This window comes from Cygnus olor, chromosome 7 (genome assembly GCF_009769625.2).
Source record: "Cygnus olor isolate bCygOlo1 chromosome 7, bCygOlo1.pri.v2, whole genome shotgun sequence".
Taxonomy (NCBI): Eukaryota; Metazoa; Chordata; class Aves; order Anseriformes; family Anatidae; genus Cygnus; species Cygnus olor.
In genome coordinates, this window is record NC_049175.1 from 16,716,367 (window position 1) to 16,735,718 (window position 19,352).

Below are 19,352 nucleotides of genomic sequence, written 5' to 3' on the forward strand. Positions count from 1 at the left end.
TTATAAGCTTTAAGTGTATGGATACAGGACTAAACAAGCCCTGTTCCTCTACTCTGCAAAAATGGAGCCCATTGTGGGGTTTAGATCTTGTGGTATAACCACAGGTCAAATCCCTTGCCTTAAAGGTGAGAGAGAAGGGAGACGAACTCTTCTCAAACTGTACAGTTACAAAATGAACCACGACATCCAGACAAGAAAAAGATCTCTAAAACATGCAGACTGCCTGAAACCTCTCTACATGTCCTCTGTTCTAAGACATTGGTAAATTAAGACAAGATAATGTGAAGGCCTATTTATACTTTTAAGACGTTATGCAAAATATTGTTGTAAGAAAGCACTGACATTCATTACGTAAATGAAACAAGTCCAGCTTTCTTTTGACCTAGAAGTACTGCCAAACAGTGGCTTACAAAGTGTCTCAAACTTGCACTGCTCCCTGAAGCAGCGCAGTGCACATCATTACTTCAGGGAGGGGATTGTCCAGCTGTGGTAAGACAGAAGCACAGCTGGAGCTAAGGACTCATGTCTGGGTAGCCTCTGCTTAGCACTGCATGGAGCAGCAGCCCCATCAGTAACAGCAGCACTGAACTCACTGGCTTAGGGAATCCCCTCTCCTGCTGCGGAACCGGTGTGCTCAAAGCAGCATTGCTTTTGTCACTCCCACCCTTAAAAACGTAATTCCATGGTTGCTTTAAGCTGATCTACATGGGGTCTGTCCCCAGAATGAACACAGGTTCCTGAACTCTCCTTTCCCAGACACAACTTCCATGGCAGCACAAGCATTTATCGGGCTGTGTGATCAGCTTGATCCCGGAGCTGATCCAGCTGGAAAATGCACAAGAAAAAAATAAATCAGGTTTAGCCAGGCTGGTTTCCAGAGCCTACTCCTCACATGGTTATGGGTGAGGCTGGAGGGAACAGGAACACGCACCCAAGAAAAGGCAAAGGGCAGGATTTTGCCTTGTGGCAAGTTGCCTTAAGGTGACTGTAAAGCCACTAGCAAAAAAAGAAACACGGCACAAATCCCACCAGAGAGAAGGGGAAAAATTGAGTCTGTCCAAAGAACAATGCAGGCTGCTAAATAAAAGGTTTTCTACTAAGTATCTGCCACAGGACAAATCCATAGACAAAAAAAAGACTTTCAAAATCCAATTTTTTTTTTTTTTAAGTCATGATTTTTCAGTCTTGGAGATGTCCAAGTGGAAATAAATAAATGAAAAAGATCCTGTGAAAGGCCCAAGACAGGTAGTGTATCTTCCTATCTCCATCACAGGGTATTTTAAATTTTGCTATGCAAAAGGTATTCAGACTGCTAATTGTGTTAATCCAGAAGCCTAGTAATAACCAGCCAGGCCTGTAAATTCATTATGGGATTATTATAAGGGAAAAATTCAACCCATGTGCCTTATCCACAGTTCAACGCTTTATCCCGTCAGAGCCAAGCCCCCAGCCTTCACTGATTTATCACTCATTTACACACTTAACAGCTTTTCACTTGTGCATTTCTTCTCCATAGCATTTTCAAATGCCTTGGGAGCCACTGCAGAGACAGAAAAGCAGCTATAGCATGAATTTAATACAAAGGCAGCAAAACTCTGTCTGCATGTGGAAAAGGAATAGGGATGAAGGAAGATGGGAGTTGCATCTGATTTGGGAAATTCAGCTGCAAGTCCTCTGAGCACTGGAAGGAGAGAAGCATGCTGCTAAACAGGCTGTGAATGTGGAGAGGCCTTTGAGTTCGCACACCTGATCCGCACCTCCAACACTTCTGAGTTGGACAGTTTCCTGTGATTTTTCAAGTGGTGTCATACCCACCACTTGAAATGGCTTTTTTTTTTTTTTTTTTAACCAAACACAATTTCCTTGTTACTAAGCAAACCCCACACAGACAAGCCACACTGCAACTTTGGCGCTTCTCAGATTGCTTCTTGCTTTTTAGGCATGTACAAGTTGCTTCAGCTGACATGGAGCTTGGCATCTGCAGAGCCATGAACTGAGCGTACAGAACAGTAAAACTGCCACCTTAATGCTACGGTTACCCACAACTGATCAGTACACATCTTTTCCAGTCCCTTTCCACAGACACATCATTAGTGCTTGTTTCTCATCTCTGTGATCAGGAGGGACAGACACAAGGTCCTTCCTTTGGAACAAAAGCCCAATTTGTTTTTTGCACCCTGATCCTGTTAGTACCCTTCTCAGGGTCAGCTAAAAAAGCAAAATGCCATTACACATAATAAACACATAAAAACAAACAAACAAGAAAGGCAGTAGACTACGTACCAATGTCGCTAAGCAGAGACAGTATTTGACTTTCCTTAAGTCCACAGCAGTTTTCTGGTTTGTTTAGCAGCTACAGTAAAGAAAAAGATGTTTACACTCATAATGCAACAGTTAATAGTCTAGAATGTCATCTTACATTCCCTGCCAACATGACACAGAAAACAGCATAGCTCAAATGTAACTCTAGTTGAACAGAGTGAAATAAAAGAGGGGAGGGGAGGAAAGAAAACAAGTTGGACCAAACAAAAATTCACTGCACTGAGTCAGGGTTGAAAAGAGTTGGACTGCTAGAATAATAGCACAGAAGCATAAAAGCCATCAGAAGGCAAGAGACTCAGGCAGGGCTGCATGCAACTTAACCAAGCCCTGTTTTGGAGCACGGTCTCTTTCCTGACTGCTCTCCCCAAATGTCAAGAAGCTGTTCAGCACTCAGGCATGCTGACTCTGAGATCAACCACATAGTTAACCCTGAAGTAAAAAGCAGATCATGGACCACAATTTGGAGTCTCAGCTCTGCACCCACTCTAAAGCGCTCCATCTCTCCTCTCCCTTGCCCTGAGTATTTTTGCTCTAGAAAAAGGTGTGGCAGAAGCACTGCAGGCCACCCCCTCCTAAATTACTGTCTCAGACAGTGCATACGCCCTTGAATCAACCGGCATGTGATCTGTTTTTTTTTCACTGAGGACTTTTATAAATGACTGAGGTACCCTCTGCTCTGCAGCCACCTGATGTATCCTTGTACTTCTGCCTGCTTCCAACATCTCAGGCACAAGCAGCAGTCAGACTTCTACAGGAAGAGAAACCAAACTTCACCATCCTGCTTCCTGAACTCTGGGTGTTGCTCTACTGAGCAACAAAGGAGGATGGGGCAAAGTCAGAAATCAGGCTCAGAGCCCATAGTACTACCCTAAAAAAGCACAAACAAAAAATATGTGCATAGCCCATATACAGAAGCTGTCTTTATGGAAAATTATGGATGTGTAATGAGAAATTAACAGCAGTGCAAAACACAATGCCAAGCAACTGGAAGAGAAAGACTCAAAGATGAGTAGGATCAGAACTAAGAAACCATGGTTATTTTTTTTAAGGAACAAAGCATTACATATGATCAAGTGAAATAAAACATCTTACTTCTTAAATTGTACCACTATCTACGCATTAGAAATTAAACACTGCACTGAAGATAGAGCTAATACAACCCCAAATTTCTTGGACTCCAATTTACCTTTAAGTGTCCCCAAAACTTCTCCATAAATACAACACCCAACTGTCACAATTCTTTGGAATTTTCTTTGCAATATGCTATTTTCATGCGCACCACTTCCTTTAACTGCCAACCTTTCAGCCTCTTAATGTCCCAATTGTTTCAAACAGCACTAAAAAATAAAATGAGGCTAAGTAAGTTACACATTAACTGCTGTCACAGATACGCAGTTACTGCATTCAACATCTGCTCACATTTCCTAGTTCGTCTGCTACGTAGTTCCAGAAAACAAAAGTTTAACAGAAAAAAAGTTCCCCGATCACTTATACAAGCTAACTTCTAAGCAGATATTAAGCAACAGAAATTTACTTCTTCATCCGTAAACAAACGGCTGCTTCCTGAACTTAACTATCTACGATGGAAATGGAGCACAAGCTCCTCTCTGGCCATGCAGCTGCTGCCTTCCTCTTGAGTGCTGCTGCTTTGCAGAGGGGGCAGTTCCCAGCTCAGCAAGAAAGAACCTGCTAAAGCCTCTGAAATCCTAGTGGCCCCAACCCAGTACGAAAGAATTCTTCCTTAAGCTGTGAGCAATGCAACACCAGAGAGACACAAATTAATTTTAAACAGATACAGACACAAAGCAACAAAGTCAGACACACTGGGTGCTAGGATCTAGGCTGCAGGAAGCTGCACTAATGCTGAAGCAGTTCTGTGAGAGGATACACTGCTTCAAGATAACATAATACGGATTGCTGTCTGTCATCTGGCTTCAGTAGTGCAAACCTTATTTCCCCACTCATGATCACTGTACGTTTACTTCCCTGCACTTGTACTAAAAAGAGAAGTGCCACAGAACGTACAGGGTTTCACAGATGACCATGGCTATGGACATAGCATTAATCGCACTCATTTTGCTACACAGTGCAAAGCAAAGCAGACATTACCTTACGGAGGTCACCCCCTGAACAATACTCCATTGACAGACGAGGAACACCATTAACAAGAAAGTTCATCTCCTCAGGAACTTCACAGGCTTTTACTACATTGGGATGGTTCAACCTAGGCACATGGAGATCTTGATGAAAACTCCAACTCCTCTTTTGGAAGAACGGGAATAAAAATTGCCAGCTAACCAGGTTTTTTGTTCCAGGTATAATTTCTGTTCCCCAAACATATCCTTGCTAAGAAGTGCTACCTACCAGTTGGTATCCAATGGCATAAAATTTCTACTTTGTGTCATCCCTGACCACTGCAGGGGAGTTAGAATTAGATGATCTTTAAGGCCCCTTCCAACCCAAGCCACTCAATGATTCTGTGATTCTATGAATACAGAAACATCTCAAAGCCAAGATATAGGACTTTGATGCTAAAGATCCAGGTCTCTGGATTCCTGCACATTCCCTGAAAAGTCATTTTGTATGTGTCTCTATTTCTGCATATGGGTACAGCCTCTTTCTGGCCCAGGGGTTTCTTGAGAATATTGTCTAACTGTATGGGAGAGGTGGAAGCAGGTGGGTAAAACACACGTACACTACAAAGGATTCATTTCTGCAACTGAATTCTAGCAGGGGCCCCCCAACTACCTCTAATTCACTACTGCTAGGAACAATGATGGAATTAGATGATCTTTAAGGTCCCTTCCAACCAAAATCACCCTGTGATTCTATGACAAACAGATCAGGGAGAACCTGAAGACAAATTCCTCCTCTGTACACATCCCAACCCCCCTAGAAGCCAACACAAAAGCAGCTGCAGACGCGTGTCTGAGCGTCCGTGCTCAGCAAATTAACAGGTTTGTGTGAAAATGTGAGCGAGAGCGGCAACCCCCCCGTCCCAGCTCAGACTGGGCTCCAAAGTGCTGCCTGCGAGCGGCTTCCTTTGCCACCAGGCCAGCAAGGCGCGGCACGACGAGGGCTGGGGGGGGACAAGGGCTGCTGGCAGGGCCCAGCGCCCCCTGCATCCCCAGGATGGGGTCAGGCGGGTGAGGCCCCGGCACCCAGCGCCGCATCCACGGGGAAAACCCCAAGGGCTGGGAATCGCAGCTGAGGCGACTCGAGGGCCGTGCCCCGCACTCACTTCTTCATGATGTCGATCTCGTGACACCAGCGGTCCTTGTTCTTCACGCTCAGCTCCAGCCGGCACGACTTGACGGCCACCTTGGCTCCCGTGTCCTGCGGGACGCAGCGCCGTCAGCGGGCCCGCTCCCGGCCCCGGCTCCCGGCCCCGGCCCCGGCCCCCCGCCCGCCGCCGCCCGGCCCCACCTGGTGCTGGTAGAGGCACACGTTGCCGAAGCCGCCGGTGCCCAGGCGGTCGCGCATCTCCCAAAGCCCGCAGCTCGCCGCCGGCTGCCCGCGCAGCGCCGGGCCGCTGCTCGGGGGGCCCCGCTCCGCGCCCCGCTCCATGGCGCCGCAGCCGACTCCGCGCCCGGGCAGCTCCGCCTTTATTGCCGCGTCAGCGCCGCCAGCCGCCCGCCCGCCCCTCCGCCCGCCCGCCCGGCGCCCCGGCGTCACTCCGGCGGGGCCAAGTCGAAGGGCTGGAAGTCGCGGCGGAAGGCGCAGGCCTGCGCCGCCTCCTCGGGCCGCCCCGCGGCGCAGCGCCGCCAGTCGGCGCGCTCCGGCAGCGCCAGCAGGGCCGGGCTGGCCAGCACCGCCCTGCGAACACAACGGGGCCGCCTCAGCGCCGGGCAGCGGCCGGCGGAGGGGCCGGGGGAGGGGGGAGAGGGAGAGGGAGGCGCCCACCTGCCGAACTGCAGCGGGAAGCTGCGGCGGATGCGGTGGAAGAGCTTCTCGCCCGTGTCCAGCTCCACGTAGAAGTATGGCGTGCCCGGCCGCGCTACCTGCGGGGAGGGGAAGCAGGAGGCTGAGGCCTGCGCTCCGATCGCCAAAGCAGATGCCCTCCTGGGATGGGTTTCCCTGCCGATTCCTCACCACTTGCTTCCCTAGGTGCCAAGGGAACTCGTGTTTCCCCCAGCACTTCTCTGAGACCATACAGACCCCGAAGTTCAAGCCTTTTGGTTTGAAAACGCATGCAGAGCCTATCCATGTCTGGTAGCTACTCTAAAGAGCAGGCGTTGCCTCGCAAGAGGCTCCTGCTCCATTACTTTTAGATGGGAGCCCAACAAAACAAGCAAACCCAGACTGCAGCGCACATTCCAAACTGCGTCAGTGGAGATCTCAAAAAGTTAACTTCCAAATATAAGGAAGTGGTGGATTGAAAAGTCTTATGAAGAGAGGCAGAGGGAACTAGGGTTTCGTAGCCTGGAGAAAAGGAGGCTCAGGGGAGACCTCGTTGCTCTCTACAACTACCCCAAAGGAGGCTGCAGTGGGGTGGGGGTCCATCTCTTCTCCCAAGCAACCAGCGAGAGGATAAGAGGAAATGGCCTCAAGTTGTGCCACAGGAGGTTTAGGTTGGGTATCAGGAAGAATTCCTTCACTGAAAGGGTTGTGAAGCAACCTTTAGACAGGCTACCCAGGGAAGTGGTCAAGTCCCCATCCCTGGAGGTATTTAAAAGATGTGTAGATGTGGTGCTCAGGGACATGGTTTGGTGGCAGACTTGGCAGTGCTAGGCTAACGGTTGGACTTGATGATCTTTTCCAACCTAAATGATTCTATGATTGGTTCCTGCTGGGTTCACTGTCTACCCTTGCCACACAGGGCACTGGATAGTACACTACTATAATATTTGTTGCAGTTTAATTCTGCAGATAGCACTACAGGGACATTAATTAACAGAGCTTGGGTACAAATGATCAGAACTGCATGGCTAAGCCATCCCATGCTAATATGCTATACTGTAGAGGAAGAAAGGAAAATTACATGAAGAGAGTACATTTGTACTTCTCAGCTGAGAAACTGGCCTCAAAGCTTGCCAGGGTGGCTATAACCAATTGTAATGGCTAAGAAAGCAACCAGCATGCACAGTGCATGCTATTTCAGGCTCCTGCTGCAGATATGGACTCCCTGTGACCACTTGGTAGACACAGAAGAAGCCCAAGTCCCTGCTGACTCACTTCTCTCACTGTAACAGGATTTCTTTAAAATTCTTATCTGATGGAAATTAAAACTACCTGATGTGCAGTGACACTGGAAAAGGGGTTGTTGATCTCAGGAGGAGTAATTTCAGCAAGCCTTACACAGAGCTGAAGTAACATGACAAGGGCTATTTCTTAAATCCCTGCCCTTTGAGTCATGTTTGTGCCTCACCCTTGTGTCTTAGCTGTATTTTGAGTTTTGCCTCTAGGAAAAGCCATGCTGAGGAAACTGGAGGACATCTTAGCATTCTGCATTGTGACAGAAGTGCTAAAAGAACCTAGAAGCACAGATGTCTGTCAAATGGAAAGAAGACCCACGCTTTAGGCCCTCCAAGGGTAGTCAACAAATGCTGTAGGCAGACAAACCACTTAATTTTCAGATAAACAATGCATCTTACATTGTTTACAGGAACTTTACCTGGGGCAGAACACATCTGGCATAGGGGTTCCAAATCAAGTCTACCATGGTCTGCCTCCAACAGCTTAACCTTACCCCACAAAGTGATCTCATGGGGAAACAGAAGCCCCAACAGGGCAGAGGTGAAGTAAAGTGGAAGTGAAACCTTGTCTCATACTTGCGTGATATCCGAGTGCTCTGGGATTTCTAATAGATCAATCTGTTGCTCCTGTGCCTGTGTAATAAAGGACTCTTTAATGTCTTCAGAAGTACAGTCCAATGGGACAGGAATTACCTGGAGAGGGGAGACAACATTTCCAAAGAGATGAATGAAACAACTGACTTGCAAAAAGCAAATCAATCCATCATTGGAGCTGGTATGCTCCTCAGTTCTGATCGACATCATCAAACAGGAACGGTGAGCACCTCCCTGTACAGGCTTAAACTTATGAGAGATTTTCTGTCGGAGGTGAACAAAAAGCTGAAAACTAAGAGTCTGAAAAAGTTCTCAGCACAGCCTCCCTCCTTTCTGATCTCTGTGGTAGTTCAAGGCCGCTCTGATACAGTTACAGATCTGCCAAATCCAGAAGCCACCACAACAGGCCACTGACCGATATACAAAGAAAATAAAACCAAAGGGTTGGTATGACAATGACCAGAGTTCTGCATATATCCTTAGATTTTCAGTCTACTCCAGTTACACTGTGAGCACCAAGAGCTTCTGTATCCATGGGAGCCTATCAGACGAAGAGCAAGGTCTTGTAACTTGTCTGGAAACCCCGTGGGCTTTTAAAATCAGGTCCAAGGGAAAAGTATTCCTTACCCACTCAACACAGTCAACACTGTGCTGCTGTACCAGGAAGAATTTAAGGGCTGTGGCAGAACCATCACATTGGTTTTATTTTTATTCTGCCTCTATCTGTGGGCAGAATGACTTCTCCCTGTACTCTGGAAAGGCACAGAATGAAGAGGGAAAGCTGAAGGTGAGCTTTCTCTTTCAATTTATTCAAGTGCAAGGTTATATTCTCTTAAGGTTACACTAAAACCATACCTGTAACTGCAGATGCTGACTCCTATAGTTTCTTTCAAATAAAACATATCTCTTCCCCTTGCTTCTGAAAAATTCCTTCAGGGCAGATTTGTACTTGGTCACTTCTTCCATCACCTCTGGAGACAAGTCAACCACCGACTGATAGTGCCCAATAGGCAAAATCAACACATGATCAGGTAGTAAGCCACCCTTGGCCAGAGCAAGATAACACTAGAGTGACACAATACACAACAGTTACTCACTGCAAGCAACACTTACTGGTATGCTGTGGAAATTTACTTGTGCTCTCTGGCTGTGCTCTAGGTATCCCCCAGCCTAGCTGTTTTACCTCAGGAATAGTACAGTCTTTTACCCCATGTCACTTATTAGGGATTGTTCAATAGCAATCAATAAATTACTAGAGGAATGAGAAAGAGAAATGAACTGCTAAATTTATAAATAAATAAATAACACTCTTCTGAATGCCAGAGAATGCAAGGCCTGCAGGAAAACAGCTGAGTGAACTTCACCAAGGCTGCTAGAATTTCTCATCATGACAGGAAAATCCACTTGAAAATTTATACCTGCTTTCAAACTAAAAACATGGACAAAGGTGTCCTAGCAGTTTGAAGTGGATTATTCCATACAGTAGTAACAACTTGAGGCAACGTAAATATACCAATGACTTAATTAATCTCCATGATGTACTTTGAAATGTTGACTTAAAAGCTGTCTCATCTTCCGCTTAATCTACATGCGACAATATTGAAACCAATCAATGCAGGAACTTTTGGCATAATTCCAGACAATGCATCCCCTTGTCAGCAAGGTCCCAGTTTACAACAAGTTCATACTGGAAAAGTTCTGACAGTTAGTAATGGAAGCAAATCGTGAAGATTGCCACAGCAAAAACTCTTCAGGCTCTAGAACTCAGCTCTGCTGATGGAGCAAAACAGGGCCACGTTTCGTACTTGAAAAGACCTCTGCCTATATACCTATGTCTTCTGTAGGGGGGATGCGAAGTAACTGAAAACAAAAATAGGAGTCAGTTCCAAACAGATTGTTTGTTTGCTTCTTTTTTAACATTTAAAGTTAGAGACAGGTATTTTATATTGCCACGCATTAGCATGATTCTGCTGTCATGTTGGAAACTGCTACGGGTACTTACATGCGTGCCAATGCTAACAACCAAGTGCTTCTCCACTTCTGGGCTGGCAAGGCAGAACCAGCAGGGCCCTGTGGGCTGTGCTTTATTGGGAAAGGAAAAAGAATAAGTGTTAGATAAAAGCTCATTGGTCAGAACAAGGTCTGGCAGAGCTGAATTTTCCGGCCACCTTTCCCAGTTGGTGCAGTGCTGAAGATATCAAAAGGTCACAGCCCTGGGAAATAGGATCTGACCAGAGAACTGATGCCTCTGGGAAATTCCAGCAAGAGAGCAGCAGGTGGCAGAGTCACAAACTTGCTGAATGCCATTCCCATTGAGTGCTCTGATTTATTGGAAGAGCACTATGTCCAAGAATTTCGTGATTACAACTCACTAATAAAAAAGCACCACTCAATTTAAACACAAATCAAAATGAGTTAAAATTACTGTATAGATATAAGGACAGATGCTGTCAAACAGACATGCTTGTTTTGGCCTATTCTTCACACTCAAAACATCTGAATTCACACCCGAATTGCAATACTTGATCTGACCTTTAATATAAACTGTCAGCATTGATAAACTAGACCTCTCATTAGGGTCAAACACTACATTCACACCCTCCTCCACAAGCTTTGTATAGGAACAGACAATCAGCTTTGCAAATGCAATACATGATAGGGCTCTCTCAAGAACCACAGGAGGTAACCAAAGGTCCAAGACAAGGGTTCATTTCCAAGCAAAACAGTGTACTGAGGCTCCCTTTGTACCACATGAAGCTCCAGAAGATTTTGGAAGTTATATGAATGTGCACAAGGGCACGCTACGTCCCACAGAACAAGCTGGTCTGCAGAACTGCCTGCTGTCAAGTTGAGAGGCCAGTCTGGTTCACAGGGTAAATGGCATTAGCCCAAGACTCACAGTTCAACTAACTTTTAAACTGTATTTTTGACTTTTCTTTCATCTGTTTATTGCCAGTTTTTTAGGAAACAAGGGATTGCTCATTCCTCTGTATACCTACATTACCTAGTACATTAGCAAAGTGATATCATAGATAGCCCAACAGCCTGAGAAAAATGAAGAGTGAGATAGCCCAGTGCCTTCAAAGAAGCTCTTAGGGAAAAAAAAAAAAAAAGCATCCACAGACTTACAGGGGTTTTTGGCTTGCTTAGGTTGCGAGTTCCCTCTCTCTTTCCCATCTGAGGGACGTTTCTTTCCTTGATGTTTGTTCAAATCAAAGAAAAACTGACACGCTGGTTCTTCCTGTTTAGAAAATGAAAATCAAAACCCATTCATTATACCTGCATCCCAGAGAGTCACAGTGCATACAAGAATCTGCTGTTTTCCTGAAGAAGTGTGTATCCATCTAGAAAAACATCAATATCCTGGATCAGGACAGCTTCAGCTCTCCCAGTCATGCAATAGTCTTTGCCAGCCTGGATACATAGCCTCAACTGGGGAAAGAGTTATGGGAGAGCTGCCCCAAATTGCTACATTTTCCTGCATAGCCTCATGTCCAACATTCAGAATTGCTCAATTCTACAGATGATTCATATCTCTTTTCACTTCACAGCCAGTGCTAAAATGATGGCTTTATCTCTTTGTGGCTAGACTCACAGCAGACTCACATGGAGTCTGAAATCATTTGATCAAACAGTAATATCAGAAAGAACACCTGAGCACAGAGTGAAACCAGAGCAGCTGAGTGCAGCAGTACCTCTGCACACACAAGTGCTTTGGTCTTCTGTGCCTCCTTTCGTGACTTTCGGTATGGATTTTCTGTGACGTCTTGTGGCTGTTTCACTAGCTCTGCAGGATCCATCAAGCTCATGGGAACAATGCTGAATGCGTAGAGATACTGGAAAGAAAACAGACTGCTCAAATGCAAGAAGCTTTCGCTACGACAGTAGCTCTGAAGAGGTCAGTTCTAAACTACCAACATGTCCCTCTATACCAATATTCTGTAACTTCCTTAAGGGGAGAAGAGAAACAGGTTAAAAAAAAACACAAACAAAACACCCATCTCACCCCAGAAGATATTTTAAGCAACTTGTAAGGGTTCTCATAGAACTTTGCTTTTTTCCTAAAGCAGCCCATGGGAAGGGAAAATTACATAAAGCAGCTGAGGAAGGGGAAGGAATGGCAGTTTTCTAACCATTTTCCTCTGTAGCAGTCTTCACAGCTAAATGCCATTTGACCAGGTAGAGAGAAACAAAGGTGTCTCGGAATACATCTTGTAGTCGGTACGCTTTTGACATGATGGGCAAATGATGTTACTCAAGTGAGACACCTCCACTTCAGCAGAGCTTTTAAGTGATTTACACTGTCTTCTGACTAGCCAAATTTGGGGTTACTGCCCTATTATTTGTACTTGAGAAACGAAGAAAGATTCAAGAGTGCCAGTACCTTTTTCTTGCTTGTATTGCCAACATCAGCAAGAGCGATAAACCTGCTCACATGCTGTGGGGTCTCCTGTAGCACTGTGTGATTTCTGTAGGGAAACAAAATGTGATTGTATTGGCACATATGTAAAGGACAGTGAGAAAACCACATGTCCTCCATGAAGGCACTCAGATACCACGTCAAACACATGAAGGCTTTCACAGAGAACGAGAAGGTTTGAGAACAGAAAGACTCATGGGATCTAATGACCAACAGCTATGCAGACCAAAATGGCATCTCACTGCAGACCAAACATGGAGCCAAGAGGACAATTCACTAGACTGAAAACAACTACATTTTCCAAGTGTTTATGCTGTAGCAAGGGTATTATGCAGCATTCACAAAAACAGCCTTAGTTTTATTTGTAGGTTGTTCCGACACCTTCTTTATGTCACTAGTCACATTTTGTATATGAAGTTATAACTCTTAACCATATGAGAGCTCTTCCACAATACACTTTAGAGATATACCCCTAAATTAGACTGAATGATTTTGAAATAGGACTCAGGGCAACTAAATTGACATCAGATTCACAGCGATATACTTGAATCAGCATCATCAACAACAGCACAATTTTTGAGGCAGCAGGCATTATGGTCATAAGAGATATCTGAGAAACAATCTTGACTCGTTGAAAAAAGTGAGAGGTTTAAAGGGGTAGCGTGACTTCATAAAATTACTTTAGAGATTTCCTCCTGTGTCCTTCAAAAATTGAACTCTCATTACAAAATAAATGAGATTTCAGAGGGTCTCACAAACCTGTAAGGAAGTCTTTCATAATAGGCCTTCTCCAATGCAGCAAAGTGATACCTTGGTTTGAGACTTGCAGCTAGATCAGATATTAATGTGGAACCACATTTCTTGGTATCTATTTTTCCCTACAAAATATAAAACAAGTTTTATTTTAAAAACTCTGTCAGGTTACAGTGAAAAGAAATTGTTTTATAACAAAATGCTTGCTGGAAACTTAGAGGTTATGACTACAACTGTTGCTATTCCTCGTAGCAGAAAAGTAAAAATGGCTTCATCTCTTATCTCCAACCCAAGCCTACTCATTTATTCCATTCTGTGGGCTCAAGGTTTGTATCTACTCATTTCACCAATTCAAATTCGTCCTTTTTTTTTTTTTCTTCTTTTGGTCTTGTGAAGCCAGTGCAGCATATAATGAGTTTCGGCAACACATATCAAAATCATTAAAATGAGTTTTAAGCACATGCCCAGAGTGTCAGAGCTACAGTCTGTGAGTTAAGCGAATAAGAAAATGCTGAAGTTTCCTGAGGAAGCAAAATGTTATCCCACTCCTGCCCCTAAGACATCAGAGCAAACCAAAATACCAACAAAGAGCAGACTTGAAACTATTTTCTTGGGTGAAGGCTATTTTTGTCCTGTCTGTTCCTTATTAGCCTGAAAAGTCACTTCATTACTGAGAAGTAAAGTAGAGAACAAGGGAATCTCAGAGACTTATTACAGAAATCTTCAGGTCCTGAACTACACATTTCAGTAAGATGCCTATTTTAATATCATTATTAACATATTCATCTCTTAATCCAAGTGAGTACGTTTTCAGAAATTAATGTTGAAGGAAACCAAGATCAAAACAATATGCTGAACTACTACAGAGGATCCCCATGTGGATTTCTAGACACATTTTTTTTCTTTAACGTAGAACATCCCTACATCTTGATTCTCTCCAGCCACCTAGTCTTGTGGGGTTAGCTTTTTTATTTGTTTCATTGTTTTGTAGATGTTTTCTTTTTGAGGGGCCTGGGAAGACAATTTTTATGCTTTTACAGGGAGGATCATGTCTCCCTTTTGCACGTCAGAAGATGCTGAGAGGAAGCAAAAAGTTGTCAGTTTGTCATATGTAGCATTCCTCTCCAGGGAGGTTTCAGATCATCTGAGTTATGACTGGCAAGTCATTTCTGCCGAGCAACAGTTACAACTGTAAGTTGCACGCAAACTAAACAACACCCTCGAAATCCAGACAGAGGAAGAATCAGACCATTTAGTACAACTGACCTAAGGAAATAAACACAAACACTTGAAAAGTTTTGAAAGGTGGAGAAAGATGACTTGATATCAAGTAATAAGGGAGGTGGTTAGAACACAGCATTCAACAGAGACTAACGGCATGGCCCCACAATAACTGCATCTAGTTGAATGCAGAGCAAAAGCTGTGAGTAAATGAAAGCTGTTTACTCTGATTTTTCCATCACAGAAAGATAAAACACGCTGAAATTTCACAAATCCCCCTCCCCATCTGTCCTTAACTTCATTGCTGAAGAAGAGACAGAACATCCAACGTCACTCTCAACTTTAGCAAGCCCTTGGAGATGGCCCAATGAGTGGGATTCAACTTTGATGTAAATGACAAAACTGACAGCTACTTTGGTAAAGCTGAAGTTCAGGAGTATCAAGAATGCTGGGTGGAGAGGGAAAAAGACATACTGGAAAAACACTTGCGGCCCTCTCATAGCAACATCCACAAAAGGCAAAGGTTGGATCAGGTTCTTCACAAGCAACATTTCTATACCTCTGGACTTTTGCAGTGCCAAAGGGAAAAACGCTCGAGAGATACTCTCTATATCTGAGGCAAGTTTTAAGCAGCAGCCTGTGTTTGACAAGGACAGCTGGCAAGAGAGGCACCAGGACAGAGAAAGTACAGAGAAAGCCTGACACAAGTTTCCTCTAACAATTAAAGAACTGAAGGGAAAAAATGACTCTCAAATCAGAGCAGTTTGCTCCATCACCTTCATTTAAGCCAGCTCTCAATGCTGGATTGAAGTAACCTGTAAAAACAGAGCAAGCAGCTTTTACTTAAACCCACTGATAAGTCCTGCTTTAGTACACTGCTTTGGGGTTCAAGAGACTCATGTTGACTAGATTAAATGTGCAGAGCTACAAGAACAGAACAGTGCCATGAAGGGACTATTAAAGAAAATAATATATGTACAAGGAAAAAAAACACAACAAACAAAATTCAAGGAAATAATAACTTAGCCTTTTCATCATTATCACAACTGTGATGTTTCCTTAAAAAAAAATAAAAATTACCAGAAACCTAAGTTTAAGGTAAAGCATGACCAGTTATAGAATGAGCAAGGATTACTCACTCCAGAGACAGCAGTAAAGACATCTAAGGATTAGGATGAATTTTATATCTGATGAAACAGCATTAGCACCCTGGCAGCCTGAAGGCTTACAGAAGACTATGGAGAAAACTGCAATCCTGGGCTTTTTGTGGGGTCATTTTCCTGCAATGGGCTTTGCCTTTGCACAACCAAGGCAAACCAAACATTTCCACTTGAGCCTTCCAACTGCAAAGCCAGGATCCCAGGGGCGTCAAGTCTGTAGGACTCAGAAAGACTTTGCTGAGAAAATAATGATTGCAAGGGAGCAGCATTGCCAGGAGGTACAGCCTCACAGTCTGAGCACAGCACCTTGCTGTAAGCTTTACTTACTGGACCCCAACTTTTCTACACAAATGCTAGTAATCTCCATGGAAAGAAAGCTCTTTTAGGCAATTATCCCCCAAAGCCCTTACCTATGTAAATTCCAGCAAAGAGAAGGGTCCTTCTGCTAACAGCCAGAACAAGCAGAAAGGCAGTCATTTGTTAAATTGATCTGGAAACTCATTCCACCGAAAAACACAAGACTTACCGGACTGTTGGCAAAATTCCCCACATCTCTGGGCCATGGAGACGTCAGCAATATATCCACACCCTTGAAGTTTGGGGTTGATAACAAAGATGTTTTTAATTCTGTCACATCCTTTGAGCTAAAGCTGTAGGCAGGAGCTGGCTCATCCTGGGACTCAGTGCCACTCAGGTATGCAATCTGCAGTCCAGAGGTACTGCTGAAAACGCCTCGACGGCCTGCATGAATACACAGGCAAGCACTTAAGAGATTACTTGCAGTGTTTAAATCTGATTTGTGTTGTAAACAGAGGACCAAATTTAGCAGTCCTGCCTTACTTTGACTGAAACTTTACTTATGGATAGATCATTTTCTGTGTTCATAAACATGCTGTAGTGCAATGGCAACAAACAAAGAGTGCAACAAACCCTGACGACAGTGAAGAAGACATTTAGACAACTCCCAGTTTTTCTTTCCTCACTGCTACCTTACCTCCCAAAAATCAATCGATATCGAAAGCTTGATATAAAGACTGAATAAAAAAAAGCCAACTGCAAGTGCCTTCATTTGTTACTATTTTGTCAGGCAGCATTCTAGAAAGAAATCAGCTTTTCATTTTGCTATAGCTTCATTACCTTTAAAGATGATACTTACCTCTGCTACTCCAATACAGTCTTACAACGCAACAAAATCATGCTTCATGTAGGAAACCTTCACCGCACAGAGATGGACACGGGACAGGAATAAATTGTTCTCACACAAGACTCTAAACCACTCTTTATTTTGGTTAGCAAAGTTCAGAGAGTGTTAGAAAACAGTAAAAAACTGTGCTTTTTCCCATTTCACAAAGCAGATAATATCAGCCTTTCAATGTGAAGTTCAACTCCTGTCTGAGTGTCAGAATAAAAAACACCATCTTAAAATTTCCAGAAAAGAGAATGGGCTTGAAGCAGAAAATCACAAAACTTTCATGAAAGCATCATCACTCAACTATGTTACCTAAATAAGTGATGTTCTCAGCTAATTCGCAGCCACTGACATCTGGAAAATAGCGCACAGTCTCTTGGTCATTAGCGCCAAGCACAAAGGTTTGAATTGGAGCTGAGGGAGAAAAGGCAATCGGTCAGGCAATTGGTCTGGTGTAAGTCAAGTACATTAAGAGAAGCTCAGTCCACATATACTAGGAATCACAGCCATCAATTCACCATCCAGACACCCCCTCCTTTGCAGTGGGATGAAAAGCAATAAGCCCAGAACAAGTAAGTAACCTTCCTTCAAAGTAAGGCCCCCAAGCCTGCTGCTTCAAAAAATGCTTATCTCACCAGCTGAGAGCAACCTCTGGTTTAACTACAACTAGCTCTGCCATCTGCATATGATGTTCTATGTAGGAGCATCATCTGCTCCTATGTGATCCACAGCCCTAAGAACACACATCTTGCCTAGGGTGACGTTAAGTAAATACTACAACACAGGGACACCTGGTGATTCACTTTAAGCTGATCTAAATTCCTATGGCTGCAAACCACTGACATTTTTCTTAGGGAAAAAGGTCAAGAACATCATAGTTTTGATTCACTTGGCAGAAGAACCTGTTACATGATATAAGGAAGAAATTCTTTACTTTGAGGGTGGTGAGGCACTGGAACAGGATGCCCCATCCCTGGAAGTGCTCAAGGCCAGACTAGATGGGGCTTTGAGCAGCCTGGGCTGGTGGAAGGTGTCCCTGTACATGGCAGGGGGTTGGAATTAGATGATCTTTAAGGTCCCTTCCAACCTTAAACCATTCTATGATTCCCTCTCAACATGCGCACAAACCATACCCCTTGCAAGGCCAGGATCTAGTGGATATATGTTAAAAATAAAAACAATGTGAAGTACCAGTTTTCTACAACTAAGTGATCAGTAAAGATTGTACTTATGCTGTTTGGATAAATCAATTTTCTCAGGCTACTAAAAGTTAGAAAAAGCAATGGCTGGTGTCAGAGACACCTCCTGTAGATTTCCTGCCAGACCAGCATGGCAGTAAGCCTGTCAACACCTCACATGGTCAGGCCATACTAAGCTCTTCCCTGAATGAAATCCAGCGATAGCTTCCTACTTTGGAGCAGAGAGCTGCAGCCGTATAGCAACTCTGACACAGCTCTTGCTAGACTTGTGCTCGAAGTTCCAGCTCCCATCACCAAATGATACGAGAAGCTCCCATCACCAAATGATACGAGAAACTGACTAGCCTCCCTGTGCTAAGTCCTCATCTACGAGTTGCATACAGGACAACTGTCGTCCAGACAGCTCACACAAACCAGAGTGTAACTCTGGGGAGCGACAGAGAAGCAGAGATAAACAGGAAAGCCAGAACCCCAGCTCCCTTCTGGCTCTCCTTGTGCCAGAGTTAAGAGCCAGAGCAATGCTGAAAAGGAAAGAGGAACAAATACTCATGAAAGTGCATCATGAGAGAGCATCTCCCTTGTAAGAGGCACGTGGAAAGAGGCAGAGGAGAAGCCCATGCAGCATTTTTCACACCCACTGGCAGAAAACCACCTTTGATGCCCAAGCCATGGAAGGACTACTTAGAGACATACATCCTCATGCTTCTGAGCACGGGACTGGTAATGGAATGGGTTTGATTTTAAAATAAACCCATCTTTCCCTCCTGCATAGCATTTTCCTACTTTAGCTGCGTTTAACTACTCTAACATTGCAACCTGTACAACTGAATTCAAACACCTGTCACAATGAAGCAAGTAAGTGGGTTGCTAAATAGGACAATCCCCAGCACATTAATGCATATGCCATCCAGAACAACTTCTTCCTTACCTTTCTTGGCCCCTGTGCGATACTCTGTCCATTCAGTGTCTGAAGTAGAGCCAAAGAAATTCCCAACACACAAAAGCATCTAAAAACATCGCACAAAGTGAGAGTTGCTACAGAACCACAGCAAGGTACACTCAGGAAGATGTTTCACCACACCATGACATGCATCTCTTTAATACTATTTCATTTGGCAAGGAAACACCTCTCTGCTCTTTGATGCCAAGAATTAAAGGCGTAAGGGAGACTTTACTGCATTTAAACCTAAAAAAGGAAGAGTTGCTCTCCCGCGTACCTCGCCTGCAGCCTTCTACTGCCCCAGCACCTCGGCGCATGGCCAGCAAGGCCGACGGCCTGCGAAGACCCCGCCGTCAGCC

General features: G+C 44.3%; 1 protein-coding gene, 1 long non-coding RNA gene and 1 other non-coding gene across 3 annotated transcripts in view; all 3 read right to left on the reverse strand.

Annotated features, from left to right (window-relative positions):
* CHUK (component of inhibitor of nuclear factor kappa B kinase complex) overlaps positions 1 to 8,207 on the reverse strand; it is a 31,905-nt gene extending 23,698 nt beyond the window's left edge. Inside the window, 6 exon segments of the mRNA XM_040564275.1 lie at positions 2,284 to 2,353; positions 4,432 to 4,546; positions 5,564 to 5,658; positions 5,749 to 6,138; positions 6,226 to 6,323; positions 8,082 to 8,207. Coding sequence (XP_040420209.1) covers positions 2,284 to 2,353; positions 4,432 to 4,546; positions 5,564 to 5,658; positions 5,749 to 6,138; positions 6,226 to 6,323; positions 8,082 to 8,091 — 778 coding nt within the window. The 5' untranslated portion in view covers positions 8,092 to 8,207.
* Positions 8,208 to 8,373: 166 nt separating this feature from the next.
* On the reverse strand, positions 8,374 to 8,516 carry LOC121073610. The gene has a single exon (XR_005821840.1). It is a non-coding gene; the product is annotated as a small nucleolar RNA SNORA12 (small nucleolar RNA).
* An 8,416-nt stretch (positions 8,517 to 16,932) lies between these two features.
* On the reverse strand, positions 16,933 to 19,346 carry LOC121073418. Its single transcript, XR_005821697.1, has 2 exons — positions 18,982 to 19,346; positions 16,933 to 17,268 (listed from the first exon to the last, which is right to left on the reverse strand). It is a non-coding gene; the product is annotated as an uncharacterized LOC121073418 (long non-coding RNA).
* Between the last annotated feature and the right edge of the window lie 6 nt (positions 19,347 to 19,352).